A 19,596-nucleotide genomic window follows, 5' to 3' on the forward strand; every position below is an offset into this window, starting at 1 on the left:
TAAATTCAATTGATTGGACATGATTTGGAAAGGCACACACCTGTCTATATTAGAGTTCGACCAATTATGATTTTTCAACGTCGATACCGATACCGATTATTGGAGGACCAAAAAGGCCGATACCAATTAATCGGACGATTTTTTATGACAATTACAACACTTATTTTAACTTAATATAATACATCAATAAAATCAATTTAGCCTCAAATAAATAATGAAACATGTTCAATTTGGTTTAAATAATGCAAAAACAAAGTGTTGGAGAAGAAAGTAAAAGTACAATATGTGCCATGTAAGAAAACTAACATTTAAGTTCCTTGCTCAGAACATGAGAACATATGAAAGCTGGTGGTTCCTTTTAACATGAGTCTTCAATATTCCCAGGTAAGAAGTTTTAGGTTGTAGTTATTATAGGAATTATAGGACTATTTCTCTCTATACCATTAGTATTTCATTAACCTTTGACTATTGGATGTTCTTATAGGCACTTTAGTATTGCCAGTGTAACAGTATAGCTTCCGTCCCTCTCCTCGCTCCTACCTGGGCTCGAACCAGGAACACAACGACAACAGCTACCCTCGAAGCAGCGTTACCCATCGCTCCACAAAAGCCGCGGCCCTTGCAGAGCAAGGGGAACAACCACCCCAAGTCTCAGAGCGAGTGACGTTTGAAACGCTATTAGCGCGCACCCCGCTAACTAGCTAGCCATTTTTTTTTTTTACTAAAAATAATCAAGAAGGTCTTTCAAGAAGCCGACGGTCACTCTGACAGAGCTCCAGAGTTCCTCTGTGGAGATGGGAGAACCTTCCAGAAGGACAACCATCTCTGCAGCACTCCACCAATCAGATTGAACTCTTTGGCCTGAATGCCAAGCGTCACTTCTGGAGGAAACCTGGCACCATCCCTACGGTGAAGCATGGTGGTGGCAGCATCATGCTGTGGGGATGTTTTTCAGTAGCAGGGACTGGGAGACTTGTCAGGATCCAGGGAAAGATGAACGGAGCAAAGTACAGAGAGATCCTTGATGAAAACCTGCTCCAGAGCGCTCAGGACCTCAGACTGGGGGCGAAGGTTCACCTTCCAACAGGACAACAACACTAAGCACACAGCCAGGATAATGCAGGAGTGGCTTCTGGACAAGTCTCTGTATGTCCTTGAGTGGTCCAGCCAGAGCCCGGATTTGAACCCGATCAAACATCTCAGGAAAGACCTGAAAATAGCTGTGCAGCGACGCTCCCCATATAACTATGAGTGATACTGAGTGATACTGACAGAGCTTGAGAGGATCTGCAGAGAAGAATGGGAGACTCCCCAAATACAGGTGTGCCAAGCTTGTAGCGTCATACCCATGAAGACTCAAGGCTGTAATTGCTGCCAAAGGTGCTTCAACAAAGTACTGAGTAATATTTGTCATTATGGGGTATTGTGTGTAGATTGATGAGGGAATAAAATGTAATTTTAGAATAAGGCTGTAACATAACAAAATGTGGAAAAAGTGAAGGGGGTTGAATGCTTCACCTTAACACATTAGCCATACATTACCCATACATTACCCATACATTACCCATACATTACCCACACACACATACATTACCCATTTGGGGCGGCAGGTAGCCTAGTGTTTAGAGCGTTGGGCCAGCAACCGAAAGGTAGCAAGATTGAATCCCCGAGCTGACAAGGTAAAAACCTGTCGTTCTGCCCCTGAACAAGGCAGTTAACCCACTGTTCCCCGGTAGGCTGTCATTGTAAAATAAGATTTTTTTCTTAACTGACTTGTCTAGTTAAATAAAGATTAAATAAATTAAATACATTGCCCATACACACATACATTACCCTTACACACATTTTTACAGTGGAAGTGTGTGTGTGTGTGTGTGTGTGTGTGTGTGTGTGTGTGTGTGTGTGTGTGTGTGTGTGTGTGTGTGTGTGTGTGTGTACGACACTCACACAGGTGAACGTAGAAGGCACCCCATTGCTGGGAGCTGGCGTGGAAGTTTCCCCCCTCCACATGTAGGTAGCGCGTGCTGACCGTCTGGGACCGCAACCGGTTGAACAGGGCCACCTTGGTACCCGATGCAATACACACTGCAGTAGGAGAGATACACAGAGAGAGAGATAAAGAGACCACACTACATGTAACAACCACAACATATGTCCCCGTCTGGGTGATAAGATGTGAGAACACCACATGTCCCCGTCTGGGTGATGAGATGTGTAAGAACAACAGATGTCCCCGTCTGGGTGATAAGATGTGTGAGAACAACACATGTCCCCGTCTGGGTGATACGATGTGTGAGAACAACACATGTCCCCGTCTGGGTGATAAGATGTGTGAGAACAACACATGTCCCCGTCTGGGTGATACGATGTGTGAGAACAACACATGTCCCCGTCTGGGTGATAAGATGTGTGAGAACAACAGATGTCCCCGTCTGGGTGATAAGATGTGTGAGAACAACACATGTCCCTGTCTGGGTGATACGATGTGTGAGAACAACACATGTCCCCGTCTGGGTGATAAGATGTGTGAGAACAACACATGTCCCCGTCTGGGTGATAAGATGTGTGAGAACACCACATGTCCCCGTCTGGGTGATAAGATGTGTGAGAACCACACATGTCCCCGTCTGGGTGATAAGATGGGTGATAAGATGTGTGAGAACAACAGATGTCCCCGTCTGGGTGATAAGATGTGTGAGAACAACAGATGTCCCCGTCTGGGTGATAAGATGTGTGAGAACAACACATGTCCCTGTCTGGGTGATACGATGTGTGAGAACAACACATGTCCCCGTCTGGGTGATAAGATGTGTGAGAACACCACATGTCACCGTCTGGGTGATAAGATGTGTGAGAACCACACATGTCCCCGTCTGGGTGATACGATGTGTGAGAACAACACATGTCCCTGTCTGGGTGATACGATGTGTGAGAACAACACATGTCCCCGTCTGGGTGATAAGATGTGTGAGAACACCACATGTCCCCGTCTGGGTGATAAGATGTGTGAGAACAACACATGTCCCCGTCTGGGTGATAAGATGTGTGAGAACACCACATGTCCCCGTCTGGGTGATAAGATGTGTGAGAACCACACATGTCCCCGTCTGGGTGATAAGATGGGTGATAAGATGTGTGAGAACAACAGATGTCCCCGTCTGGGTGATAAGATGTATGAGAACAACAGATGTCCCCGTCTGGGTGATACGATGTGTGAGAACAACACATGTCCCCGTCTGGGTGATGAGATGTGTGAGAACAACACATGTCCCCGTCTGGGTGATGAGATGTGTGAGAACAACAGATGTCCCCGTCTGGGTGATAAGATGTGTGAGAACAACAGATGTCCCCGTCTGGGTGTTGAGATGTGTGAGAACAACACATGTCCCCGTCTGGGTGATAAGATGTGTGAGAACAACAGATGTCCCCGTCTGGGTGATAAGATGTGTGAGAACAACACATGACCCCGTCTGGGTGATACGATGTGTGAGAACAACACATGTCCCCGTCTGGGTGATAAGATGTGTGAGAACAACAGATGTCCCCGTCTGGGTGATAAGATGGGTGATAAGATGTGTGAGAACAACACATGACCCCGTCTGGGTGATACGATGTGTGAGAACAACACATGACCCCGTCTGGGTGATACGATGTGTGAGAACAACACATGACCCCGTCTGGGTGATACGATGTGTGAGAACAACACATGTCCCCGTCTGGGTGATAAGATGTGTGAGAACAACAGATGTCCCCGTCTGGGTGTTGAGATGTGTGAGAACAACAGATGTCCCCGTCTGGGTGTTGAGATGTGTGAGAACAACACATGACCCCGTCTGGGTGATAAGATGTGTGAGAAAAGGGTAGAAAGCGGCCACAAAACAAACTCTACAGCTACTTAACAATATTGAACATTGGGTCATTTTCAGGCATCAGATGTCATCTGGTTTTTGAGCTGTAGCGCCCTCTAGCTGCAAGACCGGCAAACAGGGAAACTTTGTTGAAGAGCAATAGTAGCATTGTGAATGGTGGAAATTAACATTGTTTGAACACGATAGAATCGTTTCAATAGACATCTTTCACGAGCCACGTCATGTTAGAGCAATGATTACCTCAAGGAGAGGAAGGAAGGATGCCTTTTGAAAGCATTTGAGCAGGGCCCTATGAGTGATACTGACATGTAGATTGTGTGTGTGTGTGTTGGCATTTGTGTGACTCACGGTCTGCGTTCTTCAGGGACTGTTTCTTCTTGGAGGGCTTGGAGATGACTTTTATCCTCTTACTCAGGAAGACGCCGATGTCGGCGCTGTTGCCGTAGAACATCTTGACCGACAGCATGAAGTGCTTTCTCTTGTCGGAGTCTGATATGTACAAGGTCTTGGCTGTGCAATAGTTCTGAGTGAGAGGGGAAAATAAGGCCAGGCACCAGTTAGTCATTTCTTTGGTGAGAGAGACAGAGAGAGAGAGAGAGAGAGAGAGAGAGAGAGAGAGACATAGACAGACAGACAGACAGAGAGAGAGAGAGAGACAGAGAGAGAGACAGAGACAGACAGACAGACAGAGAGAGTGAGTGAGTGAGTGAGTGAGTGAGTGAGTGAGTGAGTGAGTGAGTGAGTGAGTGAGTGAGTGAGTGAGTGAGTGAGTGAGTGAGTGAGTGAGTGAGTGAGTGAGTGAGTGAGTGAGTGAGTGAGTGAGAGACAGAGAGAGAGAGAGAGAGAGAGAGAGAGAGAGAGAGAGAGAGAGAGAGAGACAGACAGACAGACAGACAGACAGACAGACAGACAGACAGACAGACAGACAGACAGACAGACAGACAGAGTGAGTGAGTGAGTGAGTGAGTGAGTGAGTGAGTGAGTGAGTGAGTGAGTGAGTGAGTGAGTGAGTGAGTGAGTGAGTGAGTGAGTGAGTGAGTGAGTGAGTGAGTGAGTGAGAGAGAGGGGTGAGTGGGACAGGAAGAAAGGGAGGGAACGAGAGAGAGCGAGAGAAAGAAGTGTACAGGACCCTCCCTACCTTTCCCTCTATGTTGAGCTGCTGCATCTCCTGGTCACTGTTTCCTATCCCTATAAAGGCACAGGGTTGAGCCTCCTGCTCTGAACAGCCTTCTCTCTCCATCTCCTCTCTCTTCTTCTTCCAGCCAGAGCCCATCAGGTAGACACATGGGGGTGGACAGAAGAACCTGTACACACACACACACACACACACACACCAGTATAATTTACATACACTGAGTATAGCACACATTAGGAACACCTTCCTAATATTGAGCGACACCCCCCCCCCCCCCTTTCTCCCTCAGAACAGCCTCAATGCGTCAGGACATGGACTCTACAAGGTGTTGAAAGCGTTCCACAGGGATGCTGGTCCAGGTCCATGTTGACTCCACGGGGATGCTGGTCCATGTTGACTCCACAGGGATGCTGGTCCATGTTGACTCCACAGGGATGCTGGTCCATGTTGACTCCACGGGGATGCTGGTCCATGTTGACTCCACGGGGATGCTGGTCCATGTTGACTCCACAGGGATGCTGGCCCATGTTGACTCCACAGGGATGCTGGTCCATGTTGACTCCACAGGGATGCTGGTCCATGTTGACTCCACAGGGATGCTGGTCCATGTTGACTCCACAGGGATGCTGGTCCATGTTGACTCCACAGGGATGCTGGTCCATGTTGACTCCACAGGGATGCTGGTCCATGTTGACTTCAAGTTGGCTGGATGTCTTTTGGGTGGTGGACCATTCTTGAAACACGGGAAACTGTTGAGCGTGAAAACCCAGCACCGTTGCAGTTCTTGACACACTCAAACCGGTGCGCCTGGCATCTACTACAATACCCAGTTCAAAGGCACTTAAATATTTTGTCTTGCCCAGTCACACAATACATGTCTCAAGGCTTAAAAATCCTTCTTTAACCCGTCTCCTCTCCTTCATCTACACTGAAGTGGATTTAACAAGTGACATCAATAAGCGATCATCACCTGGTAAGTCTGTCATGTAAAGAGCAGGTGCTCCTAATGTTTTGTATCCTCAGTGTACACATCACTGCCCAGATTACACACACGTCAAATGATTAGTACCTATAATACTTTACACACACATACCAGACACACACTAACGATAGAACAGTCTGGAATCTACTCTGATCTGGTGGATCCAGAATTTTCAAAAACATGTCATACTGCATGTTAGACTTTCTGCCACTAGATGGCACTGTGACATAAACAAAAAAAGAAGAGTAGTACTTGGGAATGATGTTTCAGCCAAGTTGTCAGTGCATTTCTTTGAGTGACAAACAACTTCTCAAAACAGCTACTAAAATCCCGTAAAACCTTGTTTAATTTCAAAGGAGAAAGTGAAATGTTAATACAATAACTGATTGGGCTTGCTCGAGTCTAATCTGACAAGAACTTAAATTTTAGCCAGTACCTCAGCAAGACATGTCAGGAGAAAAAACACAGATTGCTTAAAACAACACTTTTTACTAGTCTCAGTCATGTCCCCTCTTTAGGGAGAAATATCAAATGTTTTCACCCATTTTGCTCTTCAAAATAACTAAAGCGGTTTGTTTTTAAGAGCATGTGCAGGGAAAGAAGGAAAGTGGGTCATATGGAGACACTTGTCACGAGACTGTCTGTCTAGTCTGAGGAGAAGGAGAGTGACACTTAATACCAGTCTGCTTTCATCTCCTAAAAGAGAGAAAGAAAGAGGGAGATTTCTGAGGAAAAGCCATCTATACACACACTCAATTTATTCATGCTCAGAGCTCCTATTGTGTATCAAAACACAGACAAGCTTTCATATTGTAAACACACACCGACAGCGACGCCACGACCACCAGGCTCTTCCTTAGAGAGGGACACACTCCCGCAGAGCTGACCCAAACCAACGTCGGTCGGTTCAGAATGAAACCCTAACTAACGTGTGTGTGTGACTATACACAGTGTACAAAACATTAGGAACAGTTACACTGCAGATAGACTACAGGTACACCACATAGAGACTACAGTTACACTACAGAGACTAGTTACACTACAGAGAGAATACAGTTACACTACAGAGACTAGTTACACTACAGAGAGACTACAGTTACACTAGAGAGACTACAGTTACACTAGAGAGACTACAGTTACACTACAGAGAGACTAGTTACACTACAGAGAGAATACAGTTACACTACAGAGAGAATACAGTTACACTACAGAGAGAATACAGTTACACTACAGAGACTAGATACACTACAGAGAGACTAGTTACACTACAGAGAGACTAGTTACACTACAGAGAGAATACAGTTACACTACAGAGAGACTACAGTTAGACTACAGAGAGACTAGTTACACTACAGAGAGACTACAGTTACACTACAGAGAGAATACAGTTACACTACAGAGACTACAGTTACACTACAGAGACTAGTTACACTACAGAGAGACTACAGTTACACTACAGTTAGACTACAGAGAGACTACAGTTACACTACAGAGAGAATACAGTTACACTACAGAGACTAGATACACTACAGAGACTAGATACACTACAGAGAGACTACAGTTACACTACAGAGAGACTACAGTTACACTACAGAGAGAATACAGTTACACTACAGAGAGACTAGTTACACTACAGAGAGACTACAGTTACACTACAGAGAGAATACAGTTACACTACAGAGACTACAGTTACACTACAGAGACTAGTTACACTACAGAGAGACTACAGTTACACTACAGTTACACTACAGAGAGACTACAGTTACACTACAGAGACTAGTTACACTACAGAGAGACTACAGTTACACTACAGAGAGACTACAGTTACACTACAGAGACTAGTTACACTACAGAGAGACTAGTTACACTACAGAGAGACTAGTTACACTACAGAGAGACTACAGTTACACTACAGAGAGAATACAGTTACACTACAGAGACTAGTGTTACACTACAGAGAGACTACAGTTACACTACAGAGAGACTACAGTTACACTACAGAGACTAGTGTTACACTACAGAGACTAGTTACACTACAGAGAGACTACAGTTACACTACAGAGAGACTACAGTTACACTACAGAGAGAATACAGTTACACTACAGAGAGAATACAGTTACACTACAGAGACTAGTTACACTACAGAGAATACAGTTACACTAAAGAGACTAGTTACACTAGAGAGAGACTACAGTTACACTACAGAGAGACTACAGTTACACTACAGAGAGAATACAGTTACACTACAGAGAGACTACAGTTACACTACAGAGACTACAGTTACACTACAGAGACTACAGTTACACTACAGAGACTACAGTTACACTACAGAGAGAATACAGTTACACTACAGAGAGACTACAGTTACACTACAGAGAGACTACAGTTACACTAGAGAGAGACTACAGTTACACTAGAGAGAGACTACAGTTACACTACAGAGAGAATACAGTTACACTACAGAGAGACTAGATACACTACAGAGAGACTACAGTTACACTACAGAGAGACTACAGTTACACTACAGAGAGACTACAGTTACACTACAGAGAGACTACAGTTACACTACAGAGAGACTACAGTTACACTACAGAGAGAATACAGTTACACTACAGAGAGACTAGTTACACTACAGAGACTACAGTTACACTACAGAGAGACTCGTTACACTACAGAGAGACTACAGTTACACTACAGAGACTACAGTTACACTACAGAGAGACTACAATTACACTACAGAGAGACTACAGTTACACTACAGAGAGAATACAGTTACACTACAGAGAGACTAGATACACTACAGAGAGACTACAGTTACACAACAGAGCGACTACAGTTACACTACAGAGAGACTACAGTTACACTACAGAGAGACTACAGTTACACTACAGAGAGACTACAGTTACACTACAGAGATAATACAGTTACACTACAGAGAGACTACAGTTACACTACAGAGAGACTACAGTTACACTAGAGAGACTACAGTTACACTAGAGAGACTACAGTTACACTGCAGAGAGACTACAGTTACACTGCAGAGAGACTACAGTTACACTGCAGAGAGACTACAGTTACACTAACTACAGTTACACTAAAGAGAGACTACAGTTACACTAACTACAGTTACACTACGGAGAGACTACAGTTACACTTTAACACGCAGTCACACACACACGCAGTCACACACACACACGCAGTCACACACACACACGCAGTCACACACACACATGCAGTCACACACACACATGCAGTCACACACACACACACACGCAGTCACACACAATTCTGCTCCTCCTCTCTCGTGCTCCAAAACTCAGAGATGTCACAGTGTCGGCTCAGGGCTGCTGATTTACTAAGACATAGTTCTGGTGTGATGCTGCTGATTTACTAAGACATAGTTCTGGTGTGATGCTGCTGATTTACTAAGACATAGTTCTGGTGAGATGCTGCTGATTTACTAAGACATAGTTCTGGTGAGATGCTGCTGATTTACTAAGACATAGTTCTGGTGAGATGCTGCTGATTTACTAAGACATAGTTCTGGTGTGATGCTGCTGATTTACTAAGACATAGTTCTGGTGAGATGCTGCTGATTTACTAAGACATAGTTCTGGTGTGATGCTGCTGATTTACTAAGACATAGTTCTGGTGAGATGCTGCTGATTTACTAAGACATAGTTCTGGTGTGATGCTGCTGATTTACTAAGACATAGTTCTGGTGAGATGCTGCTGATTTACTAAGACATAGTTCTGGTGTGATGCTGCTGATTTACTAAGACATAGTTCTGGTGTGATGCTGCTGATTTACTAAGACATAGTTCTGGTGAGATGCTGCTGATTTACTAAGACATAGTTCTGGTGAGATGCTGCTGATTTACTAAGACATAGTTCTGGTGAGATGCTGCTGATTTACTAAGACATAGTTCTGGTGTGATGCTGCTGATTTACTAAGACATAGTTCTGGTGAGATGCTGCTGATTTACTAAGACATAGTTCTGGTGAGATGCTGCTGATTTACTAAGACATAGTTCTGGTGTGATGCTGCTGATTTACTAAGACAGTTCTGGTGTGATGCTGCTGATTTACTAAGACAGTTCTGGTGAGATGCTGCTGATTTACTAAGACATAGTTCTGGTGTGATGCTGCTGATTTACTAAGACATAGTTCTGGTGTGATGCTGCTGATTTACTAAGACATAGTTCTGGTGTGATGCTGCTGATTTACTAAGACATAGTTCTGGTGAGATGCTGCTGATTTACTAAGACATAGTTCTGGTGTGATGCTGCTGATTTACTAAGACATAGTTCTGGTGAGATGCTGCTGATTTACTAAGACATAGTTCTGGTGTGATGCTGCTGATTTACTAAGACATAGTTCTGGTGAGATGCTGCTGATTTACTAAGACATAGTTCTGGTGTGATGCTGCTGATTTACTAAGACATAGTTCTGGTGAGATGCTGCTGATTTACTAAGACATAGTTCTGGTGAGATGCTGCTGATTTACTAAGACATAGTTCTGGTGTGATGCTGCTGATTTACTAAGACATAGTTCTGGTGTGATGCTGCTGATTTACTAAGACATAGTTCTGGTGTGATGCTGCTGATTTACTAAGACATAGTTCTGGTGAGATGCTGCTGATTTACTAAGACAGTTCTGGTGAGATGGCAGGCAGGGCTCCAATGATCAGACCCAGCCAAGAGGAAGGGGGGAGGGAGAAAGAGGGAGAAAGAAAAAGGGAGAGTGCCTTCTGAAGGTATTCAGAACCCTGATTTGTTCCACATTTTGTTACGTTACAGAGTTATTCTAAAATTGATTTTTTTTAAATCCTAAGCAATCTACACACATTACCCTATTATGACAAAGCGAAAAACAGGTTTTTAGAAATGTTTGCAAATGTATTAAAAACTAAAAACCAGATACCTTATTTACATAAGTATTCAGACCCTTTGCTATGAGACTCGAAATTGAGCTCAGGTGCATCCTGTTTCAATTGATCATCCTTGAGATGTTTCTACAACTTGATTGGCGTCCCCCTGTGGTAAATTCAATTGATTGGACATGATTTGGAAAGGCACAAACAAGTCTATATAAGGTCCCAAAGTTGACAGTGCATGTCAGAGCAAAAACCAAGCCATGAGGTCGAAGGAATTGTCCATAGAGAGAGACAGGATTGTGTCGAGGCACAAATCTGGGGAAGGGTACCAAAACATTTCTGCACCATCATTCTTAAATGGAAGAAGTTTGGAACCACCAAGACTCTTCCTAGAGCTGGACGCATGGCCAAAATGAGCATTCGAGGGAGAAGGGAATTGGTCAGGGAGGTGACCAAGAACCCGATGGTCACTGACAGAGCTCTTGAGTTCCTCTGTGGAGATGGGAGAACCTTCCAGAAGGACAACCATCTCTGCAGCACTCCACCAATCAGGCCTTTATGGTAGAGTGACCAGACGGAAGCCACTCCTCAGTAAAAGGCACATGACAGCCATCTGGAGTTTGCCAAAAGGCCCCCAAAGACTCCAAAGACCATAATAAACAATATTCTCTGGTCTGATGAAACCGAGATTGAACTCTTTGACCTGAATGCAAGAAACCTGGCTCCATCCCTACAGTGAAGCATGGTGGTGGCAGCATCATGCTGTGGGGATGTTTTTCAGCGGCAGGGACTGGGAGACTAGTCAGGATCGAGGGAAAGATGAACGGAGCAAAGTACAGAGAGATCCTTGATGGAAACCTGCCCCAGCGCGCTCAGGACCTCAGACTGGGATGAAGGTTCACCTTCCAACAAGACAACGACCCTAAGCACACAGCCAAGACAATGCAGGAGTGGCTTCGCGACAAGTCTCTGAATGTCCTTGAGTGGCCCAGCCAGAGACCTGACTTAAACCTGATCAAAGAGACCTGAAAATAGCTGTGCAGCGATCCTCCCCATCCAACCTGACAGAGTTTGAGAGGATCTGCAGAGAAAAATGGGAGAAACTCGCCAAATACAGGTGTGGCAAGCTTGTAGCATCATGCCCAAGAAGACAAGTCTGTAATCGCTGCGAAAGATGCTTCAAGAAAGTACTGAGTAAAGTGTCTCAATACTTAAATAAATATAATATTTACAATTTCTATAAATTAGCAAACATTTCTAAAAACCTGTTTTTACTTTGTCATTATGGTGTATTGTGTGTAGATTGATGACGGGGGGAAAAAAACAATTTAATAGATTTTAGAATAAGGTTGTAACCTACCAAACTGTGGGAAAAGTCCAGGGGTCTGAACACTTTCCTAAGGCACTGTATACATATACACAGAGCGCGAGAGCGAAAGGCTTCATTCTGTCTAACCCCTATAACTGGATGACCATATTCAGAACAGCTCATTAACTCCCTACACACACCCCATACACCATTCTAACCTAACATTAGTACAGCAACTAGGAAACAGTCTACCCACTTCTACCCGGTCATAACCCCCTACCTACCACAGTGTGCTCCCCAACCCTGTAACCCTACCATTCCCCTGCCATCTATCCTTTAACCTCCTGGATGTGCCCTGCAGAGAACTTCACCGCTTAACCCCGTCTGGACGCAGTAGGAAATGGAAAGCCGGAGGGGCCAAAACACCTACGTCACACATTTAGCTTTTTTTCGACCTCCCTTTAGTCCATACTATTAACCCTTGACCTATTGACTTATAATGAAACAGGGAACTCTTCAATGTGCCTTTTGGGGTAGGGACTGTGTTAGTTACTACACCAGGTATGGTGGTAGCAGTATCATGCTGTGGGGATGTATTTCAGCGGCAGGGACTGGGAGACTAGTCAGGATCGAGGGAAAGATGAATGGAGCAAAGTACTGAGATATCCTTGATAAAATCCTGCTCCAGAGCGCTCAGGACCTCCGACTGGGGCGAAGGTCATCACACACACCAGCTAGGGGCTGTGCGAGGTACTACACCAGCTAGGGGCTGTGCGAGGTACTACACCAGCTAGGGGCTGTGCGAGGTACTACACCAGCTAGGGGCTGTGCGAGGTACTGCACCAGCTAGGGCCTGTGCGAGGTACTACACCAGCTAGGGCCTGTGCGAGGTACTACACCAGCTAGGGCCTGTGCGAGGTACTACACCAGCTAGGGGCTGTGCGAGGTACTACACCAGCTAGGGGCTGTGCGAGGTACTACACCAGCTAGGGGCTGTGCGAGGTACTACACCAGCTAGGGGCTGTGCGAGGTACTACACCAGCTAGGGGCTGTGCGAGGTACTACACCAGCTAGGGGCTGTGCGAGGTACTACACCAGCTAGGGGCTGTGCGAGGTACTACACCAGCTAGGGGCTGTGCGAGGTACTACACCAGCTAGGGGCTGTGCGAGGTACTACACCAGGTAGGGGCTGTGCGAGGTACTACACCAGCTAGGGGCTGTGCGAGGTACTACACCAGCTAGGGGCTGTGCGAGGTACTACACCAGCTAGGGGCTGTGCGAGGTACTACACCAGCTAGGGGCTGTGCGAGGTACTACACCAGCTAGGGGCTGTGTGAGGTACTACACCGGGTAGGGGCTGTGCGAGGTACTACACCAGCTAGGGGCTGTGCGAGGTACTACACCGGGTAGGGGCTGTGCGAGGTACTACACCGGCTAGGGGCTGTGCGAGGTACTACACCGGGTAGGGGCTGTGCGAGGTACTACACCAGCTAGGGGCTGTGCGAGGTACTACACCAGCTAGGGGCTGTGCGAGGTACTACACCAGCTAGGGGCTGTGCGAGGTACTACACCGGGTAGGGGCTGTGCGAGGTACTACACCAGCTAGGGGCTGTGCGAGGTACTACACCGGGTAGGGGCTGTGCGAGGTACTACACCAGCTAGGGGCTGTGCGAGGTACTACACCAGGTAGGGGCTGTGCGAGGTACTACACCAGGTAGGGGCTGTGCGAGGTACTACACCAGCTAGGGGCTGTGCGAGGTACTACACCAGCTAGGGGCTGTGCGAGGTACTACACCAGCTAGGGGCTGTGCGAGGTACTACACCAGCTAGGGGCTGTGCGAGGTACTACACCAGCTAGGGGCTGTGCGAGGTACTACACCAGCTAGGGGCTGTGCGAGGTACTACACCAGCTAGGGGCTGTGCGAGGTACTACACCAGCTAGGGGCTGTGCGAGGTACTACACCAGCTAGGGGCTGTGCGAGGTACTACACCAGCTAGGGGCTGTGCGAGGTACTACACCGGCTAGGGGCTGTGCGAGGTACTACACCAGCTAGGGGCTGTGCGAGGTACTACACCAGCTAGGGGCTGTGCGAGGTACTACACCGGGTAGGGGCTGTGCGAGGTACTACACCAGCTAGGGGCTGTGCGAGGTACTACACCAGCTAGGGGCTGTGCGAGGTACTACACCGGGTAGGGGCTGTGTGAGGTACTACACCAGCTAGGGGCTGTGCGAGGTACTACACCAGCTAGGGGCTGTGCGAGGTACTACACCAGCTAGGGGCTGTGCGAGGTACTACACCAGCTAGGGGCTGTGCGAGGTACTACACCAGCTAGGGGCTGTGCGAGGTACTACACCGGGTAGGGGCTGTGCGAGGTACTACACCAGCTAGGGGCTGTGCGAGGTACTACACCGGGTAGGGGCTGTGCGAGGTACTACACCAGCTAGGGGCTGTGCGAGGTACTACACCAGCTAGGGCCTGTGCGAGGTACTACACCAGCTAGGGCCTGTGCGAGGTACTACACCAGCTAGGGGCTGTGCGAGGTACTACACCAGCTAGGGGCTGTGCGAGGTACTACACCAGCTAGGGGCTGTGCGAGGTACTACACCAGCTAGGGGCTGTGCGAGGTACTACACCAGCTAGGGGCTGTGCGAGGTACTACACCAGCTAGGGGCTGTGCGAGGTACTACACCAGCTAGGGGCTGTGCGAGGTACTACACCAGCTAGGGGCTGTGCGAGGTACTACACCAGCTAGGGGCTGTGCGAGGTACTACACCAGCTAGGGGCTGTGCGAGGTACTACACCAGCTAGGGGCTGTGCGAGGTACTACACCAGGTAGGGGCTGTGCGAGGTACTACACCAGCTAGGGGCTGTGCGAGGTACTACACCAGCTAGGGGCTGTGCGAGGTACTACACCAGCTAGGGGCTGTGCGAGGTACTACACCAGCTAGGGGCTGTGCGAGGTACTACACCAGCTAGGGGCTGTGCGAGGTACTACACCAGCTAGGGGCTGTGTGAGGTACTACACCGGGTAGGGGCTGTGCGAGGTACTACACCAGCTAGGGGCTGTGCGAGGTACTACACCGGGTAGGGGCTGTGCGAGGTACTACACCGGCTAGGGGCTGTGCGAGGTACTACACCGGGTAGGGGCTGTGCGAGGTACTACACCAGCTAGGGGCTGTGCGAGGTACTACACCAGCTAGGGGCTGTGCGAGGTACTACACCAGCTAGGGGCTGTGCGAGGTACTACACCGGGTAGGGGCTGTGCGAGGTACTACACCAGCTAGGGGCTGTGCGAGGTACTACACCGGGTAGGGGCTGTGCGAGGTACTACACCAGCTAGGGGCTGTGCGAGGTACTACACCAGGTAGGGGCTGTGCGAGGTACTACACCAGGTAGGGGCTGTGCGAGGTACTACACCAGGTAGGGGCTGTGCGAGGTACTACACCAGCTAGGGGCTGTGCGAGGTACTACACCAGCTAGGGGCTGTGCGAGGTACTACACCAGCTAGGGGCTGTGCGAGGTACTACACCAGCTAGGGGCTGTGCGAGGTACTACACCAGCTAGGGGCTGTGCGAGGTACTACACCAGCTAGGGGCTGTGCGAGGTACTACACCAGCTAGGGGCTGTGCGAGGTACTACACCAGCTAGGGGCTGTGCGAGGTACTACACCAGCTAGGGGCTGTGCGAGGTACTACACCAGCTAGGGGCTGTGCGAGGTACTACACCGGCTAGGGGCTGTGCGAGGTACTACACCAGCTAGGGGCTGTGCGAGGTACTACACCAGCTAGGGGCTGTGCGAGGTACTACACCGGGTAGGGGCTGTGCGAGGTACTACACCAGCTAGGGGCTGTGCGAGGTACTACACCAGCTAGGGGCTGTGCGAGGTACTACACCGGGTAGGGGCTGTGTGAGGTACTACACCAGCTAGGGGCTGTGCGAGGTACTACACCAGCTAGGGGCTGTGCGAGGTACTACACCAGCTAGGGGCTGTGCGAGGTACTACACCAGCTAGGGGCTGTGCGAGGTACTACACCAGCTAGGGGCTGTGCGAGGTACTACACCGGGTAGGGGCTGTGCGAGGTACTACACCAGCTAGGGGCTGTGCGAGGTACTACACCGGGTAGGGGCTGTGCGAGGTACTACACCAGCTAGGGGCTGTGCGAGGTACTACACCAGCTAGGGGCTGTGCGAGGTACTACACCAGCTAGGGGCTGTGCGAGGTACTACACCAGCTAGGGGCTGTGCGAGGTACTACACCAGCTAGGGGCTGTGCGAGGTACTACACCAGCTAGGGGCTGTGCGAGGTACTACACCAGCTAGGGGCTGTGCGAGGTACTACACCAGCTAGGGGCTGTGCGAGGTACTACACCAGCTAGGGGCTGTGCGAGGTACTACACCAGCTAGGGGCTGTGCGAGGTACTACACCGGGTAGGGGCTGTGTGAGGTACTACACCAGCTAGGGGCTGTGCGAGGTACTACACCAGCTTAGGGGCTGTGCGAGGTACTACACCAGCTAGGGGCTGTGCAAGGTACTACACCAGCTAAGGGCTGTGCGAGGTACTACACCAGCTAGGGGCTGTGCGAGGTACTACACCAGCTAGGGGCTGTGCGAGGTACTACACCGGGTAGGGGCTGTGCGAGGTACTACACCAGCTAGGGGCTGTGCGAGGTACTACACCAGCTAGGGGCTGTGCGAGGTACTACACCGGGTAGGGGCTGTGCGAGGTACTACACCAGCTAGGGGCTGTGCGAGGTACTACACCAGCTAGGGGCTGTGCGAGGTACTACACCAGCTAGGGGCTGTGCGAGGTACTACACCAGCTAGGGGCTGTGCGAGGTACTACACCAGCTAGGGGCTGTGCGAGGTACTACACCGGGTAGGGGCTGTGCGAGGTACTACACCAGCTAGGGGCTGTGCGAGGTACTACACCGGGTAGGGGCTGTGCGAGGTACTACACCAGCTAGGGGCTGTGCGAGGTACTACACCAGCTAGGGGCTGTGCGAGGTACTACACCAGCTAGGGGCTGTGCGAGGTACTACACCAGCTAGGGGCTGTGCGAGGTACTACACCAGCTAGGGGCTGTGCGAGGTACTACACCAGCTAGGGGCTGTGCGAGGTACTACACCAGCTAGGGGCTGTGCGAGGTACTACACCAGCTAGGGGCTGTGCGAGGTACTACACCAGCTAGGGGCTGTGCGAGGTACTACACCGGGTAGGGGCTGTGCGAGGTACTACACCGGGTAGGGGCTGTGCGAGGTACTACACCAGCTTAGGGGCTGTGCGAGGTACTACACCAGCTAGGGGCTGTGCGAGGTACTACACCAGCTAAGGGCTGTGCGAGGTACTACACCAGCTAGGGGCTGTGCGAGGTACTACACCAGCTAGGGGCTGTGCGAGGTACTACACCAGCTAGGGGCTGTGCGAGGTACTACACCAGCTAGGGGCTGTGCGAGGTACTACACCAGCTAGGGGCTGTGCGAGGTACTACACCAGCTAGGGGCTGTGCGAGGTACTACACCAGCTAGGGGCTGTGCGAGGTACTACACCAGCTAGGGGCTGTGCGAGGTACTACACCAGCTAGGGGCTGTGCGAGGTACTACACCAGCTAGGGGCTGTGCGAGGTACTACACCAGCTAGGGGCTGTGCGAGGTACTACACCAGCTAGGGGCTGTGCGAGGTACTACACCAGCTAGGGGCTGTGCGAGGTACTACACCAGCTAGGGGCTGTGCGAGGTACTACACCAGCTAGGGGCTGTGCGAGGTACTACACCAGCTAGGGGCTGTGTGAGGTACTACACCAGCTAGGGGCTGTGCGAGGTACTACACCAGCTAGGGGCTGTGCGAGGTACTACACCAGCTAGGGGCTGTGCGAGGTACTACACCAGCTAGGGGCTGTGCGAGGTACTACACCAGCTAGGGGCTGTGCGAGGTACTACACCAGCTAGGGGCTGTGCGAGGTACTACACCAGCTAGGGGCTGTGCGAGGTACTACACCAGGTAGAGGCTGTGCGAGGAATGTGGGAAGTATGGAGAGTGTGGAAAGTTGTGTGTAGGGTAAGTGGTGGTTGATTACCTTTTTTCATTGCCATAAGATTTCTGGGCAACTTTTGCATGCAGGATCAGGACAGTTTGGTCTCCTCGCTCCTTTAGGTAATTCCTCATCGCTTCTCTGTGAAGAAGACAGAGGAATGGGAAGAGGGAGAGATGAGAGAGAGGTTTGTTATTCATCCATTTATATAAACAAGTTATAGATGACAGAAGCGACATAGATGAAGTATACTGAACAAAAATATAGAAGCAACATGCAACAATTTCAACGATTTTACTGAGTTACAGTTCATATAAACAAATCACTCAATTTAAATAAATAAATTAGGACCTAATCTATGGATTTCACGATTGGGCAGGGGCGCAGCCATGGATGAGCTTGGGAGGGCATAGGTCCACCCACTGGGAGCCAGGCCCACCCACTGGGGAGCCAGGCCCAGCCAGTCAGAATGAGTTTTTCCCCACAAAAGGGCTTTGTTACAGATAGTTTCTCCTCAGCTGTCCGGGTGGCTGGTCTCAGATGAAGCTGGTGAAGAAGCCGGATGTGGAGGTCGTGGGCTGGTGTGGTTACACGTGGTCTGTGCTCATGAGGCCGGTTGGACGTACTGCCAAATTCTTTAAAAAGATGTTGGAGGCGGCTTATGGTAGAGAAATTAACATTCAATTCTCTGGCAACAGCTCTGGCGGACATTCCTGCAGTCATCCGGCTAATTGCACACTTGAGACATCTGTGCCATTGCATTGTGTGACAAAACTGCACATTTTAGCGTGGCCTGTTATTGTCCCCAGCACAAGGTGCAGCTGTGTAATGATCATACAGTTTAATCAGCTTCTTGATATGCCACACCTGTCAGGTGGATGAACTATCTTGGCAAAGGAGAAGTGCTCACTAACAGCGATGTAAAAAAATTCACACAAAATTTGAGAGAAATAAGCTTTTTGTGTGTATGGAACATTTCTGGGATCTTTTATTTCAGCTCATGAAACCCAGGGACCAACACTTTACATGTTGCATTTATATTTTTGTTCAGTGTAGATCAAAAAACAGGAACATGAAAATTCATGTTCACTAAGACTAACATTTGAAACATGGAGAGACAGGAACATTTTGACAAGTTCCAGTTTGATTAGCCAATTCTCTGGTGTGCTGAAGGTTGTGTTGCTTACACACACACACTCTGCACACACAGACCGCTCACACACACACACTCTGCACACACAGACCGCTCACACATACAGACCGCTCACACACACAGACACATGGACACACAGACCGCTCACACACACACACACTCTGCTCACACACACACACTCTGCACACACAGACCGCTCACACACACAGACACATGGACACACACAGTTTGGTGCCAAAA

The 19,596-nt window shown here is 49.0% G+C and overlaps 1 protein-coding gene across 1 annotated transcript in view; it reads right to left on the reverse strand.

Moving 5' to 3' along the window:
- Positions 1 to 19,596, reverse strand: part of LOC120049567 (suppressor of hairless protein homolog) — a 91,170-nt gene that overhangs the window by 9,303 nt on the left and 62,271 nt on the right. Inside the window, exons 3-6 of the mRNA XM_038995847.1 lie at positions 18,249 to 18,344; positions 5,008 to 5,173; positions 4,218 to 4,392; positions 1,948 to 2,085 (exon numbers count right to left, since the gene is read on the reverse strand). Of these exons, the coding sequence (XP_038851775.1) occupies positions 1,948 to 2,085; positions 4,218 to 4,392; positions 5,008 to 5,173; positions 18,249 to 18,344 (575 nt within the window). The remainder of the gene's footprint in view (positions 1 to 1,947; positions 2,086 to 4,217; positions 4,393 to 5,007; positions 5,174 to 18,248; positions 18,345 to 19,596) is intronic.

Source organism: Salvelinus namaycush, chromosome 6 (genome assembly GCF_016432855.1).
Source record: "Salvelinus namaycush isolate Seneca chromosome 6, SaNama_1.0, whole genome shotgun sequence".
In the NCBI taxonomy this organism is placed as follows: domain Eukaryota; kingdom Metazoa; phylum Chordata; class Actinopteri; order Salmoniformes; family Salmonidae; genus Salvelinus; species Salvelinus namaycush.